Source organism: Rhinoraja longicauda, chromosome 35 (assembly GCF_053455715.1).
Source record: "Rhinoraja longicauda isolate Sanriku21f chromosome 35, sRhiLon1.1, whole genome shotgun sequence".
NCBI lineage: Eukaryota > Metazoa > Chordata > Chondrichthyes > Rajiformes > Arhynchobatidae > Rhinoraja > Rhinoraja longicauda.
Window position 1 is genome coordinate 2062348 of NC_135987.1, and position 24429 is coordinate 2086776.

The 24429-nt window shown below is 50.7% G+C and overlaps 1 protein-coding gene across 2 annotated transcripts in view; it reads right to left on the minus strand.

The window, feature by feature from the left end:
• The window catches only part of LOC144610039 (polyunsaturated fatty acid 5-lipoxygenase-like), a 49793-nt gene extending 27811 nt beyond the window's left edge, over window positions 1–21982 (minus strand). The window contains exons 1-7 of one of the 2 annotated variants that reach the window (XM_078428512.1): window positions 21831–21982; window positions 15210–15408; window positions 14228–14309; window positions 10712–10834; window positions 5479–5585; window positions 3027–3199; window positions 1719–1865 (exon numbers count right to left, since the gene is read on the minus strand). In XM_078428512.1, coding sequence (XP_078284638.1) covers window positions 1719–1865; window positions 3027–3199; window positions 5479–5585; window positions 10712–10834; window positions 14228–14309; window positions 15210–15408; window positions 21831–21977 — 978 coding nt within the window. In that variant the 5' untranslated portion in view covers window positions 21978–21982. The remainder of the gene's footprint in view (window positions 1–1718; window positions 1866–3026; window positions 3200–5478; window positions 5586–10711; window positions 10835–14227; window positions 14310–15209; window positions 15409–21830) is intronic. The other variant, XM_078428513.1, reaches the window with a different exon arrangement.
• Window positions 21983–24429: the final 2447 nt, after the last annotated feature.

A 24429-nucleotide genomic window follows, 5' to 3' on the forward strand; every position in this document is an offset into this window, starting at 1 on the left:
GGGAGGACAGTTGATAAACTGAAGCATGGAATAAATTGATGGAATTAGAGTCATAGAGTGATGCAGTGTGGAAACAGGCCCTTCGGCCCGACTCGTCCACACCAGCCAACAATGTCCCAGCTACACTGGTCCCACCTGCCTGCGCTTGGTCCATATCCCTACAAACCTGTCCTATCCATGTACCTGTCTAATTGTTTCTTGAACGATGGTATAGTCCCTGCCTCAACTACCTCCTCTGGCAGCTCGTTCCATACACCCACCACCCTTTGTGTGAAAAAGTTACCCCACGGATTCCAATTAAATCTTTTCCCCTTCAGCTTGAACCTATGTCCTCTGGTTCTCGATTCCCCTACTCTGGCCAAGAGATTCTGTGCATCTACCCAATCTATTCCTCTCGTGATTTTGTACACCTCTATAAGATCTCCCCTCATCCTCCTGCGCTCCATGGAATAGAGACCCAGCCTACTCAACCTCTCCCTACAGCTCACACCCTCTAGTCCTGGCAACATCCTCGTAAATCTTTTCTGAACCCTTTCAAGCTTGACAATATCTTTCCTATAACATGGTGCCCAGAACTGAACACAATATTCTAAATGCGGTCTCACCAACGTCTTATACAATTGCAACATGACCTCCCAACTTCTATACTCAATACTCTGACTGATAAAGGTTAAAGTGCCAAAAGCCTTTCTGGCCACCTTATCTACCTGCGACTCGACCTTCAAGGAACCATGCACCTGTACTCCTAGGTCCCTCTGCTCTACAACACTACACACTACACCATTTACTGTGTAGGTCCTGCCCTTGTTCGACATCCCAAAATGCAACACCTCACATTTCTCTGTATTAAATTCCATCAACCATTCCTCCGCCCACCTGGCCAATCGATCCAGATCCTGCTGCAATTGTTCACAACCATCTTCACTATCTGCAAAACCACCCACTTTTGTATCATCAGCAAACTTGCTAATCTTGCCCTGTATGTTCTCATCCAAATCATTGACTTGATTGAAAGACACAGCATGGAAACAGGCCCTTCGGCCCACTGAGTCCACGCCAACCATTGATCACCTGTTGACACTAACTCTATGTTATCACACTTTTGCATCCACTTCCCACTCACTGGGGACAATTTTCTGCGGTTAACTTATAAACCCGCACGTCTCTGGATGTGGGAGAAAACTGGAGCACCTGGAGGAAACCACAGTGTCACAGGGAGAACATGCAAACTCCACACTGGCCAAAGTCTGGATCAAAGCTGAGTTTCTGATGCTGTGAGGCACTGGCGCTACCAGCTGTGCCACCGTGCCGCCCTAATAATGAAACAGATAAAAGATGAGGAGCACTGGTTAATGCTGACCTTGAATACAATGTAGAGTTAGTAGAAGCAGATTCAACGGTAACTTTCAACATGGGACCAGGTAAACACTCAACTAAAGAGAGGACTTACAGGACAATAGGAGAAGAGCCAGTGCAGTGAGATTAATGAGAATCCTATCACAAAGCTGGTGGAGATACAATGGGACAATGGGTTTCACTGAGCTACTGATTGAACGGTTCCTTCACCATTACGGGGCCTGGCCTGGCTCCAACTCCCCCTTTCACACCACCTTTCACATGCATCATTGGCCCCCTTGGCTCACCAACCCAATCAGCGTACACTGGTTGCTGCAGTTCCACACTCCTGCCTTGTTCTCCTGGGCTGCCTTCCTGATTACCTGGATTGCGATGGGAACCAGCCTGTTCCTTGAGTTATTGTACAGCAAGCAGATGGGTGCTGACAGGTACTGAATGGTGCAGGGGTCAGTAGCGTTGGCAGGAACTCCATCCATGATCTTATAGTCCGCCAGGTAAATGTTACCTTCCTGTCCACAGTAAAAAGCACAAGAACATCATAGAACAACAGACTCACTATGGGAGAGAAGTTGGTGACAAGGCCAAACAAGCCATACATTCGTTAATTAAACTCTGTAATGCCCCAGTGTTTAGGGTGGTATCTAAGGTTAGTTAAACTATGTAGTGCCCCTAGTGTTTAGGGTGCTTAGTGCTCCCAGTGATAAGCATGGTATCTGTGGTAGTTTAGTTTAGATTAGAGATATCGCATAGAATCAGGCCCTTCAGCCCACCAAGTCAATGCCAACCATCGATCGTCCGTTCACATTAGTTCTATGTTATCTCACTTTCTCGTCCACTCCCTACACAATAGGATTAATTTACAGAGGTCAATTATCATGGAGTCCCGCACATCTTTAGGACGTGGGAGGAAACCGGAGCAACCGGAGGAAACCCACGCGGCAGTAGGGAGAACGTCCAAACTACACACTGACGGCTCCCAAGGTCAGGCAGGGTTGAAGCCGGGTCCCTGGTGCCCTGAGGCAGCAGCTCCACCAGCTGCACCACTGTGCCACCCTTCATTACACTGCAGTGCCCCAGTGTTTAGGGGGTGTCTGTGGTCAGTTACACTGCAGTGCCCCAGTGTTTAGGGGGTGTCTGTGGTCAGTTACACTGCAGTGCCCCAGTGTTTAGGGGGTGTCTGTGGTCAGTTACACTGCAGTGCCCCCGTGTTTAGGGGGTGTCTGTGGTCAGTTACACTGCAGTGCCCCAGTGTTTAGGGGGTGTCTGTGGTCAGTTACACTGCAGTGCCCCAGTGTTTAGGGGGTGTCTGTGGTCAGTTACACTGCAGTGCCCCAGTGTTTAGGGGGTGTCTGTGGTCAGTTACACTGCAGTGCCCCAGTGTTTAGGGGGTGTCTGTGGTCAGTTACACTGCAGTGCCCCAGTGTTTAGGGGGTGTCTGTGGTCAGTTACACTGCAGTGCCCCAGTGTTTAGGGGGTGTCTGTGGTCAGTTACACTGCAGTGCCCCAGTGTTTAGGGGGTGTCTGTAGTCAGTTACACTGCAGTGCCCCCGTGTTTAGGGGGTGTCTGTGGTCAGTTACACTGCAGTGCCCCAGTGTTTAGGGGGTGTCTGTGGTCAGTTACACTGCAGTGCCCCCCGTGTTTAGCGCTGTATCCCTGTGATGAGTTTTACCTTAATCTCTTCCTCTAGGGTGAGGTTCCGTTCCAGGCAGATTTTCACCATTTCATTAGTGACTGGAAACTTGTCCGGGAGTTTGTTGCACTTTTCAAAAATGACAGGATTGAAGCCATTGAGGAACTGGTAGCCGAACATGAAGTCTTCCTGCCAGTGTTGCATGACGTACTCTGTCAGTGGCATGGGAGAAGCACATGGGTGGGGTCAGTGCTATTATATCACTGCTCTCTCCCTGTCCTCCCCACTTCCCCGAGTGCGGTTGTCTAACCTCTATTCAATGACACTTGACCTTCCTCTCCAAGAATAATCCAAGCATCTCTCTCTTCAACTGGATCCCAGCAGCAATGGATCCCAACATCTCCTGTTCTACTCCTAATGTGTGTGAAGCTCCATCTAGATTTGCCTCCGGTTTCACTGGCCCTATTTTAAGAAACTGTGCCCACCGGCGGATTTAGGGTAAAGGTGAATCTTTTTAACATCTTGTTCACCGTACGCCATCCTTCAAACAAGCTGTTCCTGTAACAGACGCGTCCAGCACTGTGCGAGTGTGATCACGCTGGGCTAGACTCTCCCAGGGCAAGGTATCCTGTCTGAGGTGCAAGGATCGGGCGAACGGATGATGTTGGTCCCTCTCAACTGAGCTTTTTGCAGAGTCAGTGAGTTGCACAGCACAGAAGCACGCCCTTCAGCCCAGCACATCCATGCTGACCCATACTCCAGCCCTCATGACATAAAGTAGCGTGGCAGCAAGGGCCACATGTTTGAAATTGCAAGCAGCAAGCAGAGTGGTAAACTGGCAGGAGGTGAGGAGGGAAATTACATTCAAAGCTGAAGGGAGACATATTTGTAGGAGGGGTTGAGTGTGAGAGCCATCTCCTTCTACACTTCAGTGTTTGGCGTGGAGCTGAGTGCACAACTGGACAAGAATTGTTGGATAGAGAGGGAGGGAAAAGAAGCAGACATGTCCAAGTCCATAACGTCTTGAAAGTGGCAACATAAGTAGATAGAGTGGTAAAGAAGGCATATGGTATTCTTACATCATTGCTCGGGGCATTGGGTATAAGAGGCAGGATGTTATGATGCAGTTATATATCACTTTGGCTAGGTTACATTTGAGTATTGTGTGCAGTTCTGGTCACATCATTACTGGAGGGATGGGGGTGACTTTGCAAAGTGTGCAGAGGAGGTTACCAGGTCTTGACCAGAAACATCACATGGCCATGTTCTGCAGAGACGCAGCCTGACCCACTGAGTTACTCCAGCACTTTGTGTCCTTTTGTGTATTAACCAGCGTCTGCAGTTCGTTTCTTTATTTTACCAGAATGACGTGTTATTAGGGGTTATCAGTTTCTGAGAGGGGTTGGACAAACTTCATAGTTTTCTCTGGAGTGTCAGAGGGCTGAGGGGAGATGTGATTGATGAGCACAGAATTATGAGAGGCATTGATAGGGTAGACAGTCAGAAACTTATTCCCATGGTGGGAATATGAAATATTAGTAGTTTTAAGAATAAAGGGACAAAATTTAAAGGAAATATGTAGGGCAATTGGATTTTACAATGACAGAGGTGGTGAATGCCTGGAACGAGTTGGTCTTGGCGTCATGTTTGACAAAGACATTGTTGGCTGAAGGATGCGGCCCGATGCTGTACTGTTCTATGTTCTAAGTTTTAATGTAACTTGAGGCCAGAGGTTAAGGTGGCCTTGGCTCAGGGATGCAGCAGGCAGCGTTTGAACAAGTTCTACCCCTCCTGGAGATCGTTCCAATGATGGTCAGATGTGAAGTGTTTCAGAGAGGATTGTGCGGTGACACAGCCTGTTAAGTTAATCTGCCAGAGCCAATTTACACAGTGGACCGACCGAACCAACAGGATGGCTGGGAAACTGGTCACGTTACCTTGTCTCCAGAATCAAGGTCAAGATTTGGAATATAGGACCTGGGAGAGGTGGTCGACACAGATTAAACAGCAATCTTTAATAGGATGTAGATCATGGATACTTGAATGAGAAAAAAGTCAGGGATATAGAATGAGTGGTGGAATCAGAAACAAATTTGCGTGTAAGAGGCATTTAGACAGGAACACAACTACGCAAGGTGTTGTCTGATACCATCCTAATGCGGGCAAATGGAATTAATGAATATCAGCAAAAAATGGTGGGCATGGATGTGGTGGCTAAAGATCGTATTTCTGAGCTGTACAACTCTCTGATTCTGGAAAAAAGCTCAGGAGAAAAGGACTAACTAATAATAATAATATATTCCTTTATTCGTCCCACACCAGGGAAATTTACAATAACTACATTGATAACCATAAGTAATCCTAGTGTGTTAATTCCCTGGTTAGGAGTGGAAGGCTTTCCTGGTTAGTAGACCACCTGAATGTGTCTGGCAGGTGTGTTACCTGGGCAATGAGGACTTGCCTTTCTCACAGTGCAGAGAATGTGACTCACCTGAAATTGTATTGCTATTTCGGACAAAGATCTGCTCAAAATCAGAAAAATCAGTCCATGAAGTCTGAAACATGTCCTTGAACTTATCCAGATACAACTTCCCTATCCTGTACAAGAAAATAGTTTTCAGTTAGAAGCCTGCTGATTCATGATCCAATACTTCTGTCTGTCTAAGATTTGTCGGGTACCTAGGTCAGAGATAGGAGAGGTGGAGGGCAGGGACACTGGCACCTGTAAGGGTTCATTCCGTGCAGTTTAATCCGTCAGGACACTGCATCTTAGAAACTCCTTTCCTGCTCTTCAAAGGTGCTGAAACATCGCTGCATGAATCAGCAGCATTGTTGAATTCTACAACATGATGCAAGAAGCTCAGTTCCATCAAGGCCAAATGCTCCCCATTCACCACCCTGAACATTTATCCCCTTCACCCTCACTGTCACGGTGTGCACCATCCACAAAATGCACTGTGCTTACTCGTCCATGTTATTCTGACAGTGCCTCTTCGCTACCTGCACGTGATCCATAATTTAGATTTAGATTTAAAGATACAGCATGGAAACAGGCCCTTCGGCCCACCGAGTCCGTGCCGCCCAGCGATCCCCGCACACTAACACTATCCTACACACACTAGGGAGAATTTTTACATTTACTCAGTCAATTAACCTACAAACCTGTACGTCTTTGGAGTGTGGGAGGAAACCGAAGATCTCGGAGGTCACGGGGAGAACGTACAAACTCCGTACAGACGGCGCCCGTAGTCAGGATCGAACCTGAGTCTCCGGCGCTGCATTCGCTGTAAGGCAGCAACTCTACCGCTGTGCCACCGTGCGCCCTTCATCCACTCCCTACATCTCCACGGGTCTATCCAAAAGTCTCTTAATCGCCACTATCGTATCAGCCCCTACTATTGGTAGCACAATTCACAAACACCACCCTCTCTATAAAAACTTGCATATCTCCTTACAATTGTTCTTCTCTCACCTTACAATGATGCCTTCTTGTCTTTGACAATTACACCCTGGGATAAAGGATTGGACTGTCTACCCTATGGTATAGACCCTCTCTAAATTGTATATAATTTATCAGTTACCCTTCCTTGTAGCGATTACCCTCTAATGCTAGCAGCATTCTAATAAACCTCTTCTGCACCCTTTCCAAAGCCTCCACATCTTTCCTGCACTAGGATGGCCAGAACTGTACACAAATCCTCCAAATGTGGCCTAACCAAGGTCCTCTAAAGCAGCAACCTGTTCCTGTCTCTGATACCATATGCCTTCTTTAGCACTCTATCTACTTAGGCTGCAACTTTCAGGTAGATATGGACGTTGACCAAGACCCCTCTGTAAATCAGTGCGGTTAAGCAAAGTGCCATTGACTGGCTACAATTTATAGTGGAGCTTCCAAATGCAAAACCTCACACTTATTTGGGTTAAACTCCATCTGCCATTTCTCTGCCCATTTCTGTAACTGAATTAGAGCACACTGTATATTTTGACAACCTTCCTTGGTGTCCACAACTCCACCAATTTTAGTGTTGTATATATTTATACATATATGTCACAAGTAACACAAGTCCCAGCATTGATCCCTGCAGAACTCCACTGGGCACAGACCTCCAGCCAGAACATCTCTCTTCCACCACAACCCTCTGTCTTCTGTGAGGAAGCTATTTCTGAATTTTCCAACCAAGTTGCCATGGAATCCATGAATCTTAACCTTCTCGATCGGCCTACTGTGAGGGACTTTATCAAATACTTTATCATAATCCATGTAGACCACATCTGCTGCCCTACCTCATCAATCACATTTGTCAGCTCCTCAAAAATTTCAATCAAGTCATAAGACATGACCTGCCATGAACAAAGACCATCCTCTTCCAAATGCGAGTAAATCCTGTCCTGAAGAATCCATTGCAATAGCTTCCCTACCACTCGCCCGCCAGTCTCACCCACCAGTAATTTCCTGAATTATCTGTATTTTGCTTCTTAAATAAAGGAACAACATTGGCTACTCCCCAGTCCTCTGGGACCTTGCCTACGACAAGTGTAGATAGAACAATCTTCATCAAAGCCCCTGCATTCTCCTCTCTTGCCTCTCCCAATAACATGGGATAGATCCCATCAGGCCCTGGGGATTTATCCACTTTAATACTGTCCAAGAGCCACAACACCACTTCCTGCTTGACCCCAATCTGCCCCAGCATTTTGGCATTCCCCAAACTGATCTCAATGTCCTGCACCTCCTTGACATTGGTGAATGCAAGTACTCCTTTAATACCTCGCCTGCATCCTCTCTCCGAGCACAAATGCCCTCCTTTATCCCTGAGCGGTTTGTACCTTCTCTTTGGTTACCCTCTTGTTTTTAATGCAGGTGTAAAAGCCCTTCAGTATTGACGTGCATATTACCAGCAGGTCAAAGGCAAGTTATGCACGATTCCATTTGCAAAAGTGCCTCACCTTTTCCCAAGACAGTAGGCAGGCTGTCGCATGAATGAACATGCACTGACCGGCGGCACTTTGTGCACAGATGGGCACTTGGCTGTGGTGCTGACAGTGATGTTTGTAGCTGCTTAATGATAATGTAACACCGACTGAAGCAGTCTCTACTCTGAGCTCCAGACTCTGCAAGGTGATAGATTGTGTTATGCTCTGCAGATAAACCATACTCAGGAACAACATCCCCTCTGTGATCAGCCTTCTGAAGGGTTCTACCATAACGTGGATACTGTCGGATTCACCTCTATCCCATTGCGGACATTGGACTGCCTCTGGAACTGATGCGCTACAAACACTGAAATCACGTTTTCTCTCTCGCTCCTTTCTTGAAAAGTGGGATAACATTAGCTGCCCTCCAATCCACAGGAACTGATCCTGAATCTATAGAACATTGGAAAATGATCACCAATGCGTCCACGATTTCTAGAGCCACCTCCTTGAGTACCCTGGGATGCAGACCATCAGGCCCCAGGTATTTATCAGCCTTCAGTCCCATCAGTCTACCCAATACTATTTCTCACCTAATGCAAATTTCTTTCAGTTCCTCTGTCTCCCTAGATCCTCTGTCCTCCAGTACATCTGGGAGATTGTTTGTGTCTTCCTTAGTGAAGACAGATCTGAAGGACCTGTTCAACTCTTCTGCCATTTTCTTGTTCCCCATAATAATTTCACCCATGTCTGCCTTCAAGGGACCCACATTTGTCTTTACTAATCTTTTTCTCTTAACATTACCTAAAGAAGCTTTTACTGTCCTTTTTTTATATTCTTGGCCAGCTTACCCTCGTACCTCATCTTTTCAGCCCGTATTGCCCTTTTTGTTACCTTCTGTTGTCCTTTGAAAGTTGCCCAATCTCCTATCTTCCTGCTACTCTTTGCTATATTATTCACCTTTTCTTTTAGTTTTATTCCATCCCTAACTTCCCTTGTCAGCCACGGTTGCCTCTTACTCCCCTTAGAATCTTTCTTCCTCTTTGGAATGAAATGATCCTGCATCTTCTGGATTATGCCCAGAAATTCCAGCCATTGCTGTTCCACCGTCATTCCAGCCAGGAACCTTTTCCATTCAACCTTGGCCAGCTCCTCCCTCATGCCTTCATAGTCCTCTTTGTTCAACTGCAACACTGACATTCCTGGTTTCACCGTCTCCCTCTCAAATTGCAGATTAAAACGAATCATATTATGATCGCTACCTCCAAGCGGTTCATTTACCTTGAGTTCCTTTCTTAAATCTGGTTCATTGGACAACACTAAATCCAGAATTGCCTTCTCTCTGGTAGGCTCCACAATCACGTCAAGTTTAAAGGAAGTAGGGAAGGAACCTCAGGAAAGAACCTTTCACTTGGAGAGTGTCCGGACACTGGATCTCACTGCCCACGGTGGCGATGTTTGGTTTAGTTTAGAGATACAGTGTGGAAACATGCCCCTCGGCCCACCAAGTCCGTATCAACCAATGATCACCAGTACATTAGTTCCATCCTACACACATAGGGACAATTTTACAGAAGCCAATTAACCCACAAACCTGTACGTCTTTGGAATGTGGGAGGAAACCGGCACACACAGAAGAAACTGATGCAGTCACAGGGAGAACGTACAAACTCCGTGCAGACAGCACCCGTGGGCAGGATTGAACGCGGGTCTCAAGCGCCTTAAGGCAGCAACTCTACCACTGCATCACTGAGCTGTTGTGAGAGTCCCCGATGGAAGCAGGTACCCTCACAATGTTCGAAGCATTTCGGTGAGCACCTGAAAGCTCCAGAGAGCGCTGGGAAATGGGATGAGTGTAGAGATGGGTGGTGAGCATGGGGATGGTGGGAGGAAGGACCTGGCCACTGCTATTGTCACCACTGCAGGGGTGGACATTGTCACGGTGGGAGAGTCTATGGATGTGTATCCACCACCACCCCTCCCTCACCCACACCAAGCCGTGTCGCTCAGCTGGTGTATGTTGGTGCCCTGCCTGTGGTGCCTGTGAAGGCTGCTCCCTCTCCCCAGTAGGACAGTGGGTCACAGCCATCGCCAGTGGGTGAAGTCCTTGTCAAATGCCCTGTGGTTCCTAATACTGTCCTTGGCTGGAGACCACTCCGATGGACAACGTCAGCCATCCTGACTCCTCCTTTACTGTTGCAAACTGCAGGAAAACTGGACGGAGACACAACTGGGGGGCTGGAAACCAAACCCCACAGGCAGCCCGTGGTTGCCCCTCTCCTCCCACTGTCCCACCCTCATCTCCCCATCCTCCCTTGTCCCCTTCCAAACAAACCACCCTAACGGTATCCATCTATCACTTGCCAGGCTCTGTCCACTTCCACCTCTCTTCCAGATTCTCCTCTCTACCACAAACAGTCTGAAGAAGCGGTCCTGATTCGACATGTCACCTGTCTATGTCCTCCAGAAAATGTCCTCCAGAGATGCTGTTTGACCTGCTAAATTACTCCAGCACTTTGTACTTTGTTTGTAAACTAGCATCTGCAGTTCCTTGTGTCTGCAAGAAACTAGTCTTACTTTGAAAAAAAATTGTCCCTAGTGTGTGTAGGATGGTGTTAGTGTGCGGGGATCGCTGGGCGGAGCGGACTCGGTGGGCCGAAGGGTCTGTTTCCGCGCTGTATCTCTAAATCTAAAATCACAGGTCCACTAGGGATGGAGGGGTGGGGACTCTGCCCGACACACCTTCACGAACTGTCACACCTGGGGATAGATGGGCATCATCTCCCAGTTGCTAGACCAGTGTTACTTACGCCTTGGAGTAGTTCAGCGCAAAGTCCACTTCCTTCTCCGTGTCAAACTGAATGTCTCGGGGCAAATCCTTGTGGGAGTTTGCGTCAATGCTCAGCGGGAAACCCGGATGCCATTCCTTCCACCTGTAACATGAAAACCACAGAGAGCGCAGTGAAGAGACTCAATGTGGCGGAAATATAACGAGACCGGAACAACTTTAAAGGGGTTTGTGCAAACAGGGGTGAAGGTGGGTGGTGGCTACTTGTGCATGAATCGTTTATGATAATGTGCCTCACAAATCTCCATCCCAGCACAGTGAGAGGGGAAAGATTTAGCAGGAAATGCTGGCACAGATTTTTCACACAGCGGGTAGTGGGTATATGGAACAAGCTGACGGAGGAGGTAGTAGAGGCAGGTTGAATGAATGAATGAATGAATGAATAAGTTTATTGGCCAAGTATGTGCATATACAAGGAATGTGCCTTGGTGCTCCGCTCACAAATGACAACACAAACATACAGTTAACAATTAAGAATAAAGCATAACCACATCAAAACAATAAGGACACAACATTACGGTCTAAACATGTGGGTGAAAATAAACCAGAGCAAAAAAGAGACTACAGACTTTGGTTATTGAGTAGAACTGTCACTCGTGGGAAAAAACTGTTTTTATGTCCGGCTGTGGCTGCTTTGACAGTCCGGAGTCGCCTTCCAGAGGGAAGTGCTTCAAAGAGTTTGTGGCCAGGGTGAGAGGGGTCAGAGGTGATCTTGCCTGCTCGCTTCCTGGCCCTTGCAGTGTACAGTTCGTCAATGGGGGGAAGGTTGCAGCCAGACAATTGAAAGACACTTGCACATGGATAGGACAGGTCTGATCCAAACTGGGTCAGGTGGGTCTAGCTGAGATGGGGCATGTTGGTCAGCATGGATAAGTTGGGCCGAAGGGCCAGATCAGTGCTGTATGACTGGATGATAATTCCCAGAGTTTTGGTTCAGAAACTAGGACATGCCATGTGACTGGACGAGCGCTCGTTTCCCGGCAACCGTTCTCTTACAGGTTGTATGTGTTCCTCAGGTATCACAAAATGCTGGAGTAACTCAGCGGGTCAGGCAGCATCTCAGGAGAGAAGGAATGGGTGATGTTTCGGGTCGAGACCCTTCTTCAGACTGATGTCAGGGGGGGCGGGACAAAGAAAGGATGCTGTTGGAGACAGGAAGACAGTGGGAGATCTGGGAGGGGAAGAGAGGGACAGAGGAACTATTTAAAGTTAGGGAAGTCAATATTCATACCGCTGGGCTGTAAGCTGCCCAAGTGAAATATGAGGTGCTGTTCCTCCGGTGGGCCTCACTATGGCACTGGAGGAGGCAGAAAGGTCAGACTGGGAGTGGGAGGGGGAGTTGAAGTGCTCGGCCACCGGGAGATCAGGTTGGTTAAGGCGGACTGAGCGAAGGTGTTCAGCGAAGCGATCGCCGAGCCTGCGTTTGGTCTCGCCGATGTAAATAAGTTGACATCTGGAGCAGCGGATGCAATAGACGAGGTTGGAGGAGATGCAGGTGAACCTCTGCCTCATCTGGGAAGACTGTTTGGATCCTTGGATGGAGTTGAGGGGGGAGGTAAAGGGACAGGTGTTGCCCGGGGTTGGGGTGGTTTGGGTAGGAAGGGACGAGTGGACCAGGGAGTTACGGAGGGAACGGTCTCTGCGGAACGCAGAGAGGGGAGGGGATGGGAAGATATGGCCAGTGGTGGGGTCCCGTTGGAGGTGACGGAAATGTTGGAGGATAATTTGTTGTATCCGCTGTGTTCCTCACGTCAGGAGAAAGAACACAGACTAGTAGCTTGTGAAACAGATTAAAAGACAGGCTAGGGCAGTCTCAACATCAACAGTGGCACAGAGAGGGAAGAGCAAAACTCTACAGATGCTCAAAAAATCTGAAATCAATACAGAAAGTCATTGATTCACAGCAAGGAAATAAGCTATTCTACCCACCACATCCTCACCATCCCACCACCCAGCACTGGGCCCATACCCTTCTATGTATGGGACATTAAGGTGCTAATCTAGGCATTGCCTATATGGTGTCGGTACCCCACATTAACCACTCGACCAATGCATTGTGATACTTACCTCCCTATGCCTGAGAAAGTTCCTGCTCTAAATCTCCTCCCCACTAACCTAACCCTGCGTCCTCTTGTGTTGTCTACGCCTGATATGGGAAAAGTATTTTGCAGTTCACCCTACCCATACATTTCAGAATTTTACATCCCTCAGTTATGTGCCCTCGTCATCTCCTCTGCTCCAGGGAGAACAGACCAAGCCTCTGCTGTCTCTCCAAACCCCAGAAAATCTCCATCCCGGGTCACATCCTGGTAAACCTTCTCTGCCCCCTCGTTAGTGTGGTCACATCCTGGTAAACCTTCTCTGCCCCCTCGTTAGTGTGGTCACATCCTTCACACAGTGCGTCACCCAGAACTGCACGCAGAATTCCAGCTGAGGCCAAACTAAAGTTTGAATACATTGGACAAACCTCCCTCTTATACTCAGTGCCCCCTCTGAAGGTCAGCATCCCACATGCCTTGCTGACCATTGACTTGCACAGCCACCTTCAATGCTCTCTGGACTTGTATTGCAAGGCCCCTCTATTCACCAATGCCCTCCAGGAGCCCACCAGTCACGGTGCCTGCCCTCCCTTCCTCAGTCCTCCCAAAATACATCAGCTCACATTTATTAGGATTAAACTCCGTCTGCCATTATCGGTCCATTTCACCAACACATCGCTATCTCTCTGCAACGCCAGACTACCATCCTCCTCATCTACAACCCCGCCATTCTTGGTGTGATCTGCGAGCTTACTGATCATGCCTTCTACATTAACACGCGCACAAATCACAAACAACGAGGATCCCAGCACCAATCCCTGAGGAACACCAATAATCACAAAAGCAACCCATCCCTCTGTCTCCTACTACAAAACCAATTTTGGATCTAGTTTGTCAAAATGCCTTGGAGCACATGGGTCCTGGCCTATGGACGAGTCTCCATGGTGGGACCTTGTCAAAGACCTGACTGAAGTCCAAGTAAACCAGGTCACTGTACTATCCTCATCAATACACTTGGCTACCTCTTCAACAATTTCAATCAGATTGATCCAAATGCCCTTGACAAAACTATGCTGGGTGTCTCTAATCTGAAATAACTCATTGAGTTTTTAGTTTAGTTTAGAGATGCAGCGCGGAACAGGCCCTTTGGCCACCGAGCCCACGCCGATCACCGATCCCTGTACACGAGCACTGTCCTACACTGGGGTTGGGACAATTTACAATTTTTACCAAAGGCAATTTGTCACCTGCAAACCTGTACGTCTTTGGATGTGGCAGGAAACCGAGGCACTCAGAGAAAACCCACGAGGTCACGGGGAGAACGTACAGACAGCACCTGTAGTCAGGATCGAGCCCGGGTCTAAGTCAGCAACTCTACCGCTGCACAGCGTGTTGCCCCTTAATAAAGAACAAAACTGTTCCGTGACATCATGATTTACCTGAAAACCTTCTGCCTCTGCTGCAGCTCCCTGCATCGGTGCTGTTTAGCAACTTCATCACGGTCGTCACGGGGTAATCTTGCTGCAAGGAAGCACAGCTACAAGTTTGGCTATCGGTGTAGGGTTTGCACTTTACGCCTTCCCCAAACCTGACCCCCACCTGTTCACGTCATCTGACAGAGTCCTGCCTGCAGATTCTCCTTAAATTACTTCAGCTTTTTAGAATTCACTGACACCATATCTTGATTATCGACCTCAGATCAACTCATCCGATGGATGGTGAAGCCTCCCTTTGCAAGATCCAAGGCCAACTTTCACTCCAGAGCAGGGACAGCGCAGGTTAGACACAAAGTGAAGCTCCCTCCGCACGGTCCCAGGGCAGGGCCGAGTGCAGAAGTGCATCCATTTCTTTTTGTATAGTTGCCAGAGTGATGTACGTGAGGCCACCAATGACCATTTTGGTGATCGGTCCATACCCCAGCGTCACAGCTGAAGCCTTGACCGTCCCATTCCCATGGGTGTCGATGCCCAGCCCTCCTTTCCCAAGGCTAGACAAGCAAAGCCAACAGACAGAGGTCTGGTCAAAGACCAGGATAATGTGGAGTGGATCCGGCAATTTCAGCCCAGGTCACTGTTGGTTTTGTTTAGTTTATTGTCACGTGTACCAAGATAAGGTGATAAGATTTTTTGTTCTACGTTATCCCACTTTCGCATCCACTCCCTACACATGAGGGACAATTTACAGAGGCCAATTAACTTAGAAAGGCACATGTCTTTGTGATGAAACCAGAGCACCCGGAGGAAACCCACGCAGTCACAAGGAGAGACTACAGAAAGCTGGGATACAAGAGTCTCTTGTAAGAGAGGTGAGGAAGTTAGCATCAGATGGAGCAAATAGTTCTGAACCAAATGCAACGCTGGTCTCAAGGGGCTGAATGGTGTAGTCCCGCTCATTAAATATATTGTCAGGTTTGGTGCTAACCTTTCCCATCCCGTATCTCCATCTCCATGTCGCCAGTCATCCATCGGTAACAGGGAAACACCTTGGATTCTCCGGTTGGGGTTTTTATGGAGACATATCTACAGTACCATTCATCATTGGCCAAGTACTTGTGCTTCTCAAGCCTCACGAACATTATCTCACCGATGTCAGTCAGCGTGATCATGCGGTAGGGATCCACCTGTGTGAGGCAGAGAGCAGAGTTAGTGGCAGCAGGCAGTGATGTAGGGATCCACCTGTGTGAGGCAGAGAGCAGAGTTAGTGGCAGCAGGCAGTGATGTAGGGATCCACCTGTGTGAGGCAGAGAGCAGAGTTAGTGGCAGCAGGCAGTGATAGGATTAGACACGGGCACTCGGCATTGGACCAGTGTTGGTGAAGGGAAACTTCTAAACTCCCATGTTTTCATTCATCACATTCAGGCACCTTTGCCTGCTCCTACGCTGAGTTCAGGTGAGAACATGTAAAGACCCACAGCTACAAGGAGCGGTTGGATCAACTTCAATCGTGTTCTCCATCACGACAGAGGTTGAGGGGAGGCTTGATAAAAGTAGAAATAAATATGTGAGGCATGAACAGGAATGAGAGTGAGAACCATAATGAGGACTGCTCCTCACATCCCACCTTTACTGAACCCGCTGTCTGTAAGGCCAACACACAGAACACAGTCTTGGTTCTGCCAGAAATGTCTGACCTCCTGCAACCCCACACATGAGGCCTGAGTGCTCTGCCCTGGCGGTCAGAGTCAGGGCTGGGGTCAAGGACAGGATCAGGGGTTAGGTGGAAGGTCAGGATCAGGAGGTCAATCAGGGTCAGGGCTGGGGTTGGGCTCAGGGCCAGGGGGTCAGGAGCAGAGTCAGGGTCAGAGTTGGGATCGGGGTCAGATGCAAGGTCAGGGTCTGGACTGGAGTCAGGGTCGGAAGGTCTGGGCCACACCTGACTTCCCAACCTGAGCCACACATTTGCTGCTCGCTGCTGTGACAGGGAGCTCCCCAGGCTCCACACTCGCGGAGAGCCCTAGGGTGCAGGCACGCACCTACGTTCAAGGCCTGGCCAGATTGCGGGCATTCACACAGCTCCCTGCCACCGTCCTGCCCCAAACACAGCGCTGTGGCTCTGGAGGGCCAGAGCACGCCTCCTGTGGGCACCGGCGTCACCCACCTGTCCACATCCCCTACCCTGCGGCCATCCCCTCACCACCAGTCCCAACGTTGCAACTCACTCACCCAAGGACAACATCCCTGTGTGTGGAAGGGTCTGACTAGGATTGCAATGGCCCCTTGCCAGCAAAGACAGTCAGACGTTGCTAAACTTGTAGCATCCCAAAGTGGAACGCGGTGTTGAACCTGACCCTGAGGCAGTGTTTCACAGGGAGACTAGACCACCCAGTTCCTCCTAGTTTAGGCAGTGTTACACAGGGAGACCAGATCACCCAGTTCCTCCTCGTTTACTTTGGTCTGAAGAAGTGTCCCGACCCAAAACATCGCATATCCATTTTTCTCTGGGGATGGTGCCTGACCCGCTGAGTTACACTGACACTTCCTATCTATCTTTAGTTCAGTTTAGGTCAGAGATACAACATGGAAACAGCCCTATTGCACAGTGTATGCCGACCATCCATCAAGCGTTGACACGAGTTCCGTTATCCAATGTTTTCATCCACTCCCTGCACACGAGGGGCAATTGACAGAGGCCAACTAACCTACAAACCCGTCTGTGGGACGTGGGTGGAAAGCGGAGCTCCTGGAAAGAACCCCATGCAGTCACAGGGAGAACGTGCAAACTCCACACAGACTGTAGCCGAGGCCAGGATTGAACTTGGGTCTCTGGCGCCGTGAGGCACATGATGAGCCCAGGTTTATAAACTGCTTGCTTCACTGGTTATCAATATAACACCCTGCTCAGGGTGGGCCACAGTGATGCAGGTGGGGCCATACATCACATGCATCACACCACCAAGGCTGGGCAAGCAAAGCCAACAGGCAGAGAGAGGTCTGGTCAAAGACCGGAATAATGTGGAGTGGATCCGGCGATTTCAGCCCCAGTCACTGTTGCTCAGGCAGGGCTGGGTTGAAAACTAGGATGGGAATTGCTGGAGACAGGGAATGGCGTCAGTAACAGGGGGCTTGGGAAATGTTGCTTCACTGTTTAATTAAGGCAGGAGAAACACATTAGGAAATTATTCACTTCATCAATAAGCTTGTTGCGAGTTACCTGAATATATTGCTCAGAAAATGACTATATTTTGAGAAATATGAGCTGATCTGAGAGACTGCCTGGCATTGTAAAGATCAAGTCAAGTCTAACAAGCTGTGGCAGCTCCCAAGAGTCGGGCCATACCATTATCGCCCAGCAAGACTACCCCGCCGGTGTGTCGACCACCTACATGTGGACATTGTGGGCCCTCTCCCACCGTCCCGGGGCATCACCCACCTCCTCACAGTGGTGGACCGCTTGATGCAGTGGGCGGAGGCCATACCGCTGGCCGGCACAGCCACAGCCACATGCGCTCGTGTGTTGGCCACGCACTGGATCGCTCGCTTTGGGCTGCCAGTGATCATCTCATCGGGCCAGGGGCCACAGTTCACCTCTGAGCTGTGGTCGGCCATGGCCCACCTGTTGGGCGTGCGGCTGCACCACACCACGGCCTATCACCCGCAGGCAAACGGCCTGGTGGAGAGGTTCCACCGGCAGCTGAAGGCAGCGCTGAAGGCGCGACTATCCGGCCCGGACTGGATGGATGAGCTACCATGGGTCTTGCTGGGCATCCGGACTGCGCCCAAGGAGGACCTGGCTTCATCATCAGCGGAGCTCGTATACAGGTCACCGCTCACGGTGCCCGGGGAGTTCATGCCCTTGTTGCCGGGGCGAGAGGAACCGCCCTCGTCCGCCCTACAGCGCCTTCGCGAGCGAGTTGGCAAGCTTGCACCCGTGCCCACGTCCCACCACGGGACATTCCGCCCGCACGGCCGTGTCAATTGACCGCTTAAAGCCGGCACATTTGGACATTGACCAACCGGGTGCGGGTTGCCCAGCCTCGGCCGCGAGGTCGCCCCCCTTCGCGGCTCCCTCCACCTGTCCCTCCACCTGTGACTCCACCTGTCCCCCCACCTGTGCCTTCACCTGTCCCCCCACCTGTCCCTCCACCTGTCCCTCCACCTGTCCCTCCACCTGTCCCTCCACCTGTCCCCCCACCTGTCCCTCCACCTGTCCCTCCACCTGCCCCCCCCACCTGTCCCTCTACCTGACCGCTCCACCTGTCCCCCCCACCTGTCCCTCCACCTGTGCCTCCGCGGCCCCTCTGTCGGCCGATTTCCGTACACGGTCCGGTCGGGTTGTGCGCCCGCCGGTGCGATTCGTGCCTCGGGTTTTGGGGCGGGGATCGTGTGGCGGCTCCCAAGGGTCGGGCCATTCCACTACTGATCCCTCGCCATGGGAATGGGATGGTCCAGGGGGGCGGCCCCTAACTACAGGGATAAAGGACGGGGTTTTAGGCGCGATCTCTCTTACAGACTCGACCGGACTAGAGAACAACAACGAATAAAATCCCTCCCGAAACACCTGGCTCCTCGCCTTTATTTCGGGCTTATCGACGCGCCACAAAGCCTAATTACATATGTTGGGCTGATATGGTAGATTTTATTTCATGGAGTTTCCATGAATCATCGCGAGATGAAAATCCCAAATACATTCACCACGATTCTCATATATTACTGTTAACAAAAATTACACAATGGAATTGGGGACAATATTTTGGATCCAGGCACCATTCTGGTAGACCTCTTTTGCACCATACAATCGTAGAGCCAGACTGCGTGGAAACAGGTCCTTTGGCCCAACATTCCCACGCCCCCTCTAAACTAGTCCCATCTGCCTGCATTCGGCCCATATCCCTCTAAACCAATCTTGTCCATGTAGCTATCTAAATGCTTCTTAAACGTTGCGATAATACCTGCCCCAACTACCTCCTCTAGCAGCTCATTCCACGCACCCACAACACTTTGTGTAAAATAGTTACCCCTCGGGTTACCATTAAATCTTTCCCTCCTCATCTTAAACCTATGTCCTCTGGTTCCGATTCCCCTTCTCGGTGCGTTTACCTGATCTATCCTCCTCATGATTTTGTACACCTTTGTTGGATCACCCCTTGTCCTCCTGTGCTCCAAGGAACACAATCCTAGCCTGCTCACACTCAACAAAGCCTCCACACCTTTCCTGGAATGGGGTGACCAGAACTGCACGCAATAGTTTGACTGTGCCCTCACCCAAGTCCATGGCAACATGGCTTCTTGACTCTGTAACAAAATAACTGCAGATGCTGGTACAAATCGAAGGTATTTATTTCACAAAATGTTGGAGTAACTCAGCAGGTCAGGCAGCATCTCAGGAGAGAACGAATGCTGCCTCACCTGCTGAGTTACTCCAGCATTTTGTGAAATAAATGGCTTCTTGATTCTTATACTCTACGAGATCAAGTGGACCCGTCAGGCCCAAACCTCTCCTGCATTGGTGCAGCACCCTCTCCTCCCCCTCCCCTCTCTCCCCCCTCCTCCTCCCTCTCCCTCCTCCTCTCCCCCATTCCCTCCCTCCTCCCCCTCCTCCCCACTCCATCCCCCTCAACTCCCTTTATCCTCCCTCCCCCCTCTCTCTACCCCCTCCCTCCCTCCTCTCTCTACCCCCTCCCTCCCCCCTCTCTCTCCCCCCTCCCTCCCCCCTCTCTCTACCCCCTCCCTCCCCCCTCTCTCTCCCCCCTCCCTCCCCCCTCTCTCTACCCCCTCCCTCCCCCCTCTCTCTACCCCCTCCCTCCCCCCTCTCTCTACCCCCTCCCTCCCTTGGAGATAGATTTAAACTTTAAAATGTGAATAACTTTAAAAATATTAAACTGATTTCAATGGAACTTCTTCCATTAGCACCAAAGGGATGACGGTGAGTAAGGTGGGCTTAAAATTATCGCACTATCGTGTACCGCTTTGGCTGTAGTTCAGGAACAAACAAACGAGAGTTTTAGTGTATAGATGTCCTGACTGATGAAGGCAAACATACTGTGTGTATTCTTTATCAGTCTATCTATTTGTGCTGCCATTTTCAAGGAGCTATGGACTTGGACCCCAATATCCTTCTAGATATCAATGGTGTTGAAGGTTTGGCCATTGCACACTTTGCTTTACACTCGCCCTCCCAACATCTGACACTCAGATTAAATCTATCTGCTGGCCATCCCTGTAACACACTGTACACTTTGACAACCTTCCTCACTGACTGCAACTCCACCATTTGTCATGTACAAAATTACTAACCAACCTTTTAACATTTATGACCAAATCATTGAAATATATAAGGAACAACAGAGGTGCCAGCTCTGATCCCAGCAGAACTCCACCGGCCACAGGCTCCAGCCAGAATAACACCACATCCCTCTGTCTTCTTGGTTCTGCAGCCAAGCAACCAATTAATTGTGGATCCCATGCATCTTAATCTCCAGGATCCACCTACCACGAAGAAAATGATCAAATACTGCAGCAGGTAGTGCAGCTGCCGCCCTGCCGGTTTCACCCTCTCCCCCAAAGCTGCTTGTGCAGAGTTTGCAACTCTCGCTGGAGCTGTTCAGGCCAATTTACTTCTTTGTGTCCCACTCAGTCTCGGTCAGTGGCAAAAAGAACCCGCCACTGGTTTCACGGCCATTTGGGCCATAAGTTCACAACGAGAGGAGCCGCGCTACCACTGGCAGAGACTGACAGGCAGCAGGTCAGGTCAGGGTAGGGCAGCACCTGTGTGGGGAATGTGGGGAGGTTCACAGGCAACTTGCCAGGACCCGCAACTGTGGTGGAAGGTGGGCGGACACACACAGGTGCGTGTGTGGGGGTGTGTGTGGGGGTGGGGGTGTGTGTGTGGGGGGTGTGTGTATGGGGTGTGTGTGTGTGGGGGTGTGTGTGTGGGGTGTGTGTGTGTGGGGGGTGTGTGTGTGTGTGGGGGTGTGTGTGTGGGGTTGTGTGTGTGTGTGTGGGTGTGGGGTGTGTGTGTGTGGGGGTGTGTGTGGGGGTGTGTGTGGGGGGGGTGGGTGTGGGGTGTGTGTGTGTGGGGTGTGTGTATGGGGTGTGTGTGTGTGTGTGTGTGTGTGTGTGGGGGGGGGTGGGTGTGGGGGGGTGTGTGTGTGTGGGGGTGTGTGTGTGGGTGTGGGGTGTGTGTGTGGGGTGTGTGTATGGGGTGTGGGGGTGTGAGGGGGAGGGCTTAAAGAAAGGAGAGGCAGAAATATACAACGACTGATAAAATGTACATTGGGATTAAAGGGTGGAGAGGGGAAAGAGAGCACAGGAGGGGATAGAGGTGAATAGAGAACAGAAGGGGTGAGGAGGGGACGGGGAGAAGGTGTAGAGGGAGGGAGGGGGGGGGAGGGAGGGGGGGGAGGGAGGGGAGGGGGGGGGGAGGGGAGGAGGGAAGGGGGGGGGGGAGGGAGGGGGGGGGGGGGAGGGGGGGGGGGGGAGGGAGGGAGGGGGGGGAAGGGAGGGGGGGGGGGGGGAGGGAAGGGAGGGAGGGAGGGGGGGGAGGGAGGGAGGGGGACGGCGGGTGATGCTCTGGGGCCGCGCTACCCGGGGTCGGGGGTCTCACCGCTCCGCGCTCGAAGTCGTCATATTTCGGCTTGTCGAGCAGTGTGCGCTCGCTGCTGCCCTCGTTGCCCACCAGCGTCAGGTAGATGTAGTCGTCCGTGCCCTCGAACCACTGGAGACCCGTGGCGACCGTCACCGTGTAGATCATGGTGTGCGCTGCCGGGCTGGGTGGGTGGGTGCGGGGTCCGGGCGGGGTGGGTGCGGAGTGGGTGCTGGTCGGGTGCAGGTCCGGACAAGGAGCCGCGCTGTGGGCTCTGCTGCTCAGCCGGCCGGCGCCTGTGGGGTGGAGTGCCCCCGCCCCCCTGTACCCGTCCCACCCCCCTGTGTCCCTCCCCCACCCCCCTGTGTCCCTCCCCCCACCCCCCAGTGTCCCTCCCCCACCCCCCAGTGTCCCTCCCCCACCCCCCAGTGTCCCTCCCCCACCCCCCCTGTGTCCCTCCCCCACCCCCCAGTGTCCCTCCCCCACCCCCCCTGTGTCCCTCCCCCACCCCCCTGTGTCCCTCCCCCACCCCCCTGTGTCCCTCCCCCACCCCCCTGTGTCAGTCCCTCTCCTCTCTCTGCTCCCCACCCATTCGCAGTCCCAGCATTTCTCACCTGTCTTGAACAACCTGACCACTGAGTTAAGTTAAGTTTATTCTCACGTGTACTGAACAACAGGGCGAAGCTTTTCACAAACACAGAGGGCTGGAGTAACTCAGCGGGTCAGTGTTTTCTCTGGAGAAAAGGAATAGGTGACGATTCGGGTGGAGACCCTTCCTCTCCAGAGACGCTGCCTGACCCGCTGAGTTACTCCAGCACTTTGTGTCTTCGGTTTAAACCAGCATCTGCAGTTCCTTCCCACGCGGTGAAAAGCTTTTGTGTCGCGGTCACCAGTCAGCGGAGAATCGTGAATCTACACGGAATTACAACCGAGCCATCCACAGTGTGCAGATACAAAACAAAGCGAATCATCTATGGTGCAAGATAAGGTCCAGTAAAGTCCGATATATAGACAGCCCAATGAGGTAGGTGGGTTGTCAGGACTGCTCTCTAGTTGGTGAGAGGATGGTTCAGTTACCTGATAACAGCTGGGAAGAAACTGTCCCTGAACCTGGAGGTGTGCGTTTTCACACTTCTGTACCTCTTGCCTGATGGGAGAGGGGAGAAGAGGGAGTGGCCGGGGTGAGACTGGCCCTTGATGATGCTGCTGGCCTTGCCGAGGCAGCGTGAGGTGTAGATGGAGCCAATGGAAGGGAGGTTGGTTTGTGTGATGGTCTGGGCTGCGTCCACAATTCGCTGTAATTTCTTGCTCTCAGATGGAGCTGTTCCCAAACCAGGCTGTGATACATCCTGATAAAATGCTTTCTATGGAGCATCTGTAGAAGTCAGTCTGTGGTCCCTGGTTCTGGGCTCTCAGTCAGGGAACCCCTCCCCATGTCTACCCTTCCCATCCCTGCATGAGTAGCACAGTGGTACAGCTGGTGGAGCCACTGCCCCCATCACTAACCACCAGGGTTCAATCCTGACCGTGGGACTGTCTGTGTGGAGTTTGCACGTTCTCCCAGTAACAAGGTGGGTTTCCAAACCTGACTTAGTGCTGTGTGACTCATGGCACCCAAGTTCCATCACAGCGTACTCTGAACTGATAGCAACTTTACCCCAACCAGACTGCACGGTGGCACAGCGGTACAGTTGCTGCCTCACAGCGCTAGAGACCGGTATAAATCACAACTACAGCTGCTGTCTGTATGGAGTTTGCACGTTCTCCCTGTGACCGTGTGGGTTTCCTCCGGGTGCGCTGGTTTCCTCCCACACTCCAAAGACCTACAGGTTAGTAGGTTAATTTGCTTTGGTAAAAATTGTAAATTGTCCTGAGTGTGTGTCGGATGAGAAAGTGGGATAATGGAGAACGAGTGTGATGGTCGGTGTGGACTTGGTGGGCCCATTTCCACGCTGTATCTCTAAACTAAACTAAACCCTGCGAGATACCGAGCCTCCAGGAAAATTTGTTTTCTTTCACAAACAAGATTCACCTCAATACACAATGGTATCACCTGTTCCCTTCACAGAAACTCTACCGTCTGTCCAGCAAATAAGTTCCCCAAAGGTGGCTGACAAGCCCAGAGATGAAGTCAAGGCAAGTTGAGTTATGTTTATTGTCATTGCATAAGTAGCGTGAGGTATAGTTTGATTGCCGCAGCATTGTAGATACGGTGGCGCAGCGGTAGAGTTGCTGCCTTACAGCGACCCGGGTTCGATCCTGACTACGGGTACTGTCTGTACGGAGTTTGTACGTTCTCTCCGTGACCTGCGTGGGCTTTCTCCGAGAACTTCGGGTTTCTCCCACACTCCAAAGACGTACCGGTATGTAGGTTAATTGACTTAGTATAAATGTAAAAAGTGTTGCTAGTGTGTGTAGGAAAGTGTTAGTGTGCGGGGATCGCTGGTCGGTGCGGACTTGGTGGGCCGAAGGGCCTGTTTCCTCGCTGTATCTCTAAACTAAACTCAGTCAACACACAGAAACACATTATACATATTTTACACGTAAATTCTACAAGTTAGAGAAAGGAAAAAGACTGCAAATAACCCCAAAAGACATTAGTGTAAATAATCCACAATTA